This window comes from Engystomops pustulosus, chromosome 11 (assembly GCF_040894005.1).
Source record: "Engystomops pustulosus chromosome 11, aEngPut4.maternal, whole genome shotgun sequence".
In the NCBI taxonomy this organism is placed as follows: Eukaryota; Metazoa; Chordata; class Amphibia; order Anura; family Leptodactylidae; genus Engystomops; species Engystomops pustulosus.
Window position 1 is genome coordinate 14,808,627 of NC_092421.1, and position 7,745 is coordinate 14,816,371.

Here is a 7,745-nt window from a genome sequence, read left to right on the forward strand (position 1 = left end):
TGACATTAGCATAATATTTAATTCTCTCTGCATATTTTCGACATAATTGCAATGACATTTGAGTAAAGGAGATCAGCTTGAAGGACAACAGGGCCATATATGCACCCCTTGTACAGTATACATTTAAAGGGGTTTTAAAAAGTTTTTTTGTTATATCTTATCCACAGGTTAGGGGATAGGAATTTGAACAGTGTGGTTTGAAAACTGCTGGTCCCTCTACCAATTATGAGAATGGGGGCTTAATAATTGATGGAATTGATGACAGGTTGAGCATTGAGTTGCTCCATCATTTTGTGAGAATGAACCCCTGTTCTGGTGATCAGTGGAAAGGGCGTACTTTGAGGGGGTGCAAAGGTTGCGGTCCCATCCAAGCCCAGGAAACTTAGAGGGCCCATAAGGTGTCACTTTCCCATATGAGAAGACTAGTGCTATAAAACATACATTGTAGTCAGGGGGCCTGGCACAGACTTTGCACTGGGGCCCATTAACTTCAATTTACACAGTGGACCAGTCTGACCCACACTGATCAAATTGTTATTCCTAGCAAGCCTAAATGTTACACTTTACAAACCTATATTTTAGGTGATTGCAGAACACAAATCATATGTATAATATGTAACAAATTTTGTCACCAATGCATATTCTTCTCTGACTATGTTATATGTATAAAACCATTTCAGGTTCCAGTGTTGGTACCTTCATATATGCAGGTCTTCAGAAGGAGCTAATTTCAATCTACAGAATAGATGGCTGTTTGCTAATTATTGGAGCATTAGCATTGAATATATTAGCATGTGGTATCCTTATGAGACCTTTACCTCGGTTACTTGAAGCTGCGGGGGAAAAGCCGTGTTTGGAGACTGTTCCTGATGCCTACCTCATATACCATGAAAAAGATCTGACAAAAGAAGAAAATCTAGGGATGCTAGAAAAGGAGAAATCCAATGCAGCCAATGGAGACTGCTGCTCTCAGGAAAATCACCCCCAGAGTAAAAGTGTGACTCAATGTGACCCAATAGTCAAGGACAATTGTAGCAATAAAGAGAAACAAAACTGCAAACAGCTTGTTAAAAACAAGTTCCATTCTTATCTCGACTATTGGGAAGAGACTATTGACTTGTTCAAAAACAAAGTATTTGCTGCTCTTTTTATAAACATTTTGTTATTTGATATCGGAGGATTTCCTCCAAGCGTTCTTATGGAGGATGTGGTTAAAAGTGCCAACATTCATAAAGAAGACGTCATCGTGCCCCTCGTCTTCATCCTTGGCATCATGATGGCTGTTGGGAAGTTAGTTTTGGGCATACTTGCTGATTTTAAATGGATTAATACTTTGTATCTGTATGTATTCACATTAATGGCCACAGGTTTAGCAGTATCTGCTGTTCCTTTTGCCAAGACTTATACTAGTTTGGCCATTATTGCTGGAACAATAGGATTTTTTACTGGGAACTGGTCAATATTCCCTTATGTGACCACGAATACTGTTGGAATTGACAAGCTCACTCACGCCTACGGAATTCTGATGTTCTTCGCAGGCATTGGAAACTGCCTGGGGCCACCTATTGTAGGTAAGATAATACATTTGAGAAGGTTTCTTTTATATTACTTATCAGTATGAACAAGTTATTGATTGATTAAAGCTGCACAGTTTGGCAGGAAAGCTCTTCCATGTATTGTGCATTCAGTTTCCTTCAGTTATTGTGTATTCAGTTATTTCCTTAAGCTATTGTGTATACAGATCTTTCCTACAGTTATTGTGAGCCAAAACCAAGAGTGGCCAAACACACAGAAGATGTGCAATTCATTCCATTATTCCTGACTTATAGGCTTGCATGTGTTCTGTGTGTGCGACCACTCTTGGTTTTGCCTCACAATCACTAAATGAAATAACTAAACAACTAACATACTGGGCATATTATAAGACGTCCGGTCAAAAAAGAAGCAGCAGGTTGTTGGATTTTCACATGCGCTCAAGAGGGATTTTCCCCTCAACATTTAGAACACGTAGATTCTTGGCAGACCTGATCAAGAAAGTTTATGGAAGGGTTAAGAGGAATAGCCTATGTATATGGTCAGCTTAATTCAACAATTAAAAATACATTTACTGTATATACTTGAGTATAAGCTGACCCGAGTATAAGCTGAGGCCCCTAATTTTACCACCAGAAACTGTGAAAACCTATTGACTCGAGTTTAAGCCAAGGGTGGGAAAAGCATTGGTCACAGCCCCCCTCCCCTCCCCGCAGTATACAGCCAGCCCCAGTAGTATACAGCCAGCCCCCAGTAGTATACAGCCAGCCTGCCCCCATGTAGTATACAGCCAGCCTGCCCCCATGTAGTATACAGCCAGCCTGCCCCCATGTAGTATACAGTCAGTCTGCCTCCATGTAGTATACAGCCAGCCTCTCCCCATGTAGTATACAGCCAGCCTCTCCCCATGTAGTATACAGCCAGCCTGTCTCCATGTAGTATACAGCCAGCCTGTCTCCATGTAGTATACAGCCAGCCTGCCTCCATGTAGTATACAGCCAGCCTGCCTCCATGTAGTATACAGCCAGCCTGCCCCCATGTAGTATACAGCCAGCCCGCCCCCATGTAGTATACAGCCTGCCAGCCCCCATGTGGTATACAGCCTGCCAGCCCCCATGTAGTATACAGCCAGCCTGCCTCCATGTAGTATACAGCCAGCCTGTCTCCATGTAGTATACAGCCAGCCTGCCTCCATGTAGTATACAGCCAGCCTGCCTCCATGTAGTATACAGCCAGCCTGCCTCCATGTAGTATACAGCCAGCTTGCCTCCATGTAGTATACAGCCAGCCTGCCTCCATGTAGTATACAGCCAGCCTGCCCCCATGTAGTATACAGCCAGCCTGCCTCCATGTAGTAAACAGTCAGCCTGCCCCCATGTAGTATACAGCCAGCCCGCCCCATGTAGTATACAGCCAGCCTGCCCCCATGTAGTATACAGCCAGCCCGCCCCCATGTAGTATACAGCCAGCCCGCCCCCATGTAGTATACAGCCAGCCCGCCCCCATGTAGTATACAGCCAGCCCACCCCCATGTAGTATACAGCCAGCCCGCCCCCATCTAGTATACAGCCAGCCCGCCCCCATGTAGTATACAGCCAGCCCGCCCCCATGTAGTATACAGCCAGCCTGCCCCCATGTAGTATACAGCCAGCCTGCCCCCATGTAGTATACAGCCAGCCCGCCCCATGTAGTATACAGCCAGCCCGCCCCCATCTAGTATACAGCCAGCCCGCCCCCATCTAGTATACAGCCAGCCCGCCCCCATGTAGTATACAGCCAGCCTGCCCCCATGTAGTATACAGCCAGCCAGCCCCCATGTAGTATACAGCCAGCCCGCCCCCATGTAGTATACAGCCAGCCCGCCCAGCACTTAAAAAAAATAAACTGAGGTGAGGTTTTATACTCGGCTTATACACGGGTATATATGGTATTTTTATGTCTTCTTAAAGGGCAGTTTTTATTTTATAGTATTGTTATCTACTTGTGTTAGAACCCTTGGTATGACAAGGTGTATTTCACGTAGCATTGTGTATATATAGTAAAGCCAGCTAAGATAACACATCCTCTAGCAGTGCAATGACTTGGGACATTGTGTACTTCCTGGTATAAAGCCCTTCATTGCAGTTAACTTAGAATCTTGCTGGCTGTCAGCCTTATGTCAGATAAACAAGCTTGTCCTGTGTCGTTGTGCACATAATATTAAGTGATGTCCTCCATGTGGCAAATGCTGTGAGTACCAGATTCATGGTGTAAAAAAAATGTATGCAGCTTCAGTTGAAAAATTTGAGAAAAAAAGTATTTGTTTTATCAAAGCCCTGCTACAGGAGGGTCCTGAAAAGTCCTTCCACCGCATGAGAAGGTAAAAATAAAGTTAGGAATACTCCAACACTCGCTCCAGTATATAAAAATCAGTCTTTTAATAATATCTTCTTAAAGCGAACCTGTCAGCAGGGGATTTTCCAATAACCTATGCTATGCTGAATTTGAAATTGCCTTTGTCAGCATTCTAAATCATTTCAGTACTTTATAAAACTTTATTTCACATAACCTGGCTCCCCGCCAGCAGCTTATGGGGAGTCTGGGGGTTGGTGACTACAAATTTGTTTACATTGAACAGAAGGGTTGAACGGAGCTGGATTATCATTGAAGCTCCTGCTCTCAATTTCTGCACTTTCTTACTAGTGTATTGGTGTCCTCAAGACACTGATATGATTGAAATCTGTGAAAGGATAGAATAGTTAAAAGTAAGTTACTGCTTAAATCACCATGTTGGTACTTTGCGATAAATAAGTAGGTTTTAGTTGCAGTTTGGGCACTCGGTCTCTAAAAGGTTTGCCATCATTGGCATAGACCAGTGATGGCGAACCTTTTAGCGGCCGAGTGCCCAAACTGCAACCCCAAACCCCCTTATGTATCGCGAGGTGTCAACCAAAAATTAAAGCAGTAACTTATCGCTCCCTGTTCAACAACTTTCAATCATATTGGCCTCCTGAGGACAGCAACACAGTAGAAAGATGGAAAATGTTCATCATTTTAGCTTCTTTCCAGTTTCCCTCTGTACACAGAGAATAGTTGGGCCAGCAGGAGGTCCTCCAAAAATTATTCGGCCCTGTCGACTCATTCCACCTTTTCCTACAGTCCCAAGTAGCGAAGTAAGAATCAAAATATGACTGAAAGCAGCATCTTTTAAGTTGCTTGGAACTGCAGAAAGATTCTTTGAGTCCTGTCTGGTGTGCCGGGGTGATGGCCCGGGTGTCCACAGAAAGGGCTCTGAGTGCCGCCTCTGGCACCCGTGCCATAGGTTCGCCACCACTGGCATAGACTATTGGAACCAGTCACCAGCTAAAAATAACATTATACACGTATGTAGAAAGCTTGCATTGTACAGAAAGAAACACCAAATGTGTTTGTATCATACAAGCTTGCTACATACATGTTTTTAAGAAGATGTAATTGAGAGACTGATTTTTATATAGTTAATCAAGTGCTGGAATATTTCAAACATTGTTCACATGAGCAGATGGATCCGATAATTCAGGAATTTGGGGATAGGGGAGAGCCATTCGATGATTTTTTTTCTGGATTTTTTCTGGGGTTTTTTTCTTACATAAGAAGACACCTGTATTATAAATGTAGCATGGTAGATGTGGTACTGTGTATGTAGTTACAATAGTTGTCATGATTTATGATTTAGTAACTTTTTACTTCTTCTTTTTTTTAGGTTGGTTTTTTGACTGGACACAGTCTTACGATATAGCCTTCTATTTCTGTGGACTATGCGTCATCGTGGGAGCACTGGGCATGTTGGTAGTGGCGCTACCATTTTGGAAAAACTGTAAAACCAAAAAGTTGGAGCCATCACCAAAAAGTTACTCTTATAAAGTAGCTTCTGCTGTTTGAAGTTCTCCTGTTTGTGAAGTTTGAAGTTTTTTTTTTTTTTAGTTCTTGTACCACGAGGACAGCGATATTTTTAGGGTTTTTAAATTATTTTTACTGTATTTTCTAGTCAAATATAATACTTTAAACATAATTTGACAAGTATTTTCTTTAAGTCCAACTACTCCAGGGACAAATCAAAGATCGGACTAGTTTTCACAAATGTCCCAGAAACATTCATCGGTATTTTGTATTTTATGCCTTGTGCTTTCTTGCACAATGTAGTTTTTTGGTTTCTATGAGAGATCTGGGTTGCATTGGGTTCAAATGTTGTGGTTTTACAAAGTTGATCATGTGTGCACAGACTTGGGCCATGAGGTCAGGTTCATAGGTGGTGTTTGAATTACCGTACATTTAATATCTGTTTGTAATGTATTAACATTGTATTGTATTAACGCTGGTACACATTTACTAAGTGTCCGCCGGCCGCATTTCCGTCGTACTTCCCAAATTTTTCAGGTTTTGCGCTAAATTGTCCCAGGTTTGTGGCGCACGTGATCGGATTGTGGCGCATCCACGCCGGCTTTCATGCGACACAAATCATGGGGCGTGGCCGGCGGACAACCCGACTGATTCGGACAAACCGCAGAATTTACATATCAAATTGTGTCGCAAGATCAGCACTTACATGCACCGGGAAGAAGAAGGTGAACTCTGGCGAACCTCAGTGGGGAAGCGACACATGCAGGAAATTGGACGCATGATCTTAGTGAATCGCGGCAGCTCCAAATCCTCGTCGGACATTCCGGATCAGCTGCGTCAACGGGACGGGTAAGTAAATGTGCCCCATTATGTTTAGTTGAAATGCAATGTAATGTAAACATATTGTAAATGTACTGTAATACAAATGTATGAACACAACATAATGGGGCACATTTACTTACCCAGTCCCTGCGCGATCCCCGATCCGGACTGTCTGATGAGCATGAACTCTGCCTTGATTCATGAAGATCGCGCGCCCGATATCCTGCATGTGTCGCTTCCCCGATCAGGTCTGCCGGAGTTCACCTGTATGTAAGTACACGGCTTGCGACACACAATTTTTAAGTTAAATCCTGCAGTTTGTCCAAATCCGTCGGATTGTCCGACGGCCCGCCACCCCCCCCCCCAATTTGTGTTGCATGAAAGCGACAAAATCCGATCGCATGTGCCAAAATCCCCTTTTAAATCCCTGTCCCTGCGGTGCAAAATGGAAATCGTCGGGATGTCCGACGAAAGTGCGGTCCGCAGGGCCCTTAGTAAATGAGCCCCAATAAGTCAACACTCAGATTTTTTAAATAAGACTCGCACCACCTGGACCTTCCTTATTTTAAAGGATGCTTGCATATTAATGTTTTTTTAATCTACTTTGTCTCAGGTAGATAAAGATGCTGGGAAATTGTTAGCCGTCTTTCTGCTTTATTACTGTACAGCAATAAACATGGTTTGTAATAACATTGTGACTAATGTGGAATGTAGACTTTGTAGGCCATGCGCTCTTTTGTTACCAATAGTTTTTCTTTGATGAATCTTATACAGAATAAAGCAGTTTTTAACAAAAAAAAGTTTCCATGTTTTCTAAAATAATAATTGTATCGCATGATTTCCTTAAAAAACGTAACACTAGCGGAATGTGTAGCCGTGCCCCAAGCTCCAAACCTTCTTTCACAGCTGAGCTGCAATACCAGCACTACTCATGATTAGGTGTAGATCTGTTTTATGGAAAAATGCAGCCATGTTTTTCAACTAATGGACAACCCCTTTAAAGGAAAGCTACCACCAGGATGAAGGATTGTATACTAAGCACACTTTCATGCAAGTGTGTGCCCGCTCTGGCAGGATCCACTCTTATTTTAGCTTATTATGCCCTTACTTTTACAAAAAAAGGCTTTCACTTATGCAAATGAGCCTGAGGCACTCTAGGTTCAACATCTGTGGACTCTGGAGCCCCTGAGGCTCATTTACATAATTAAAACCCCATTTTTTTTCTGTACAAATGATGGCATAAGAAGCTAAAAAACCCTTTAAGAGTTCCCCATTTAATATTGACTTCTTTTGAAACTATGGGACAGCCATCCTAAAAGTTCCTTAGAAGTTAATGGAGTGCAAGTTGAAATTAGTTAATTATTGTTGGGTGGCACCCTGAAACCTAAGGCTTCTGAAACCTAAGGCTTCTCAAATGCCCGACCACATTTCATACTGCCCTGAAAAGATAATACATGTGTGCCAGCTTTTGACACATATTTAGAAGAGCCCATGCAAGAAGCTCCTCCCCTTTTACAGGAAGTTGGTTCTGG

General features: G+C 42.8%; 1 protein-coding gene across 2 annotated transcripts in view; it reads left to right on the plus strand.

Moving 5' to 3' along the window:
- Positions 1-7,036, plus strand: part of SLC16A9 (solute carrier family 16 member 9) — a 30,171-nt gene extending 23,135 nt beyond the window's left edge. The window contains exons 5-6 of one of the 2 annotated variants that reach the window (XM_072129895.1): positions 681-1,571; positions 5,255-7,036. In XM_072129895.1, coding sequence (XP_071985996.1) covers positions 681-1,571; positions 5,255-5,433 — 1,070 coding nt within the window. In that variant the 3' untranslated portion in view covers positions 5,434-7,036. The remainder of the gene's footprint in view (positions 1-680; positions 1,572-5,254) is intronic. The other variant, XM_072129894.1, reaches the window with a different exon arrangement.
- The last annotated feature ends 709 nt before the right edge of the window (positions 7,037-7,745 follow it).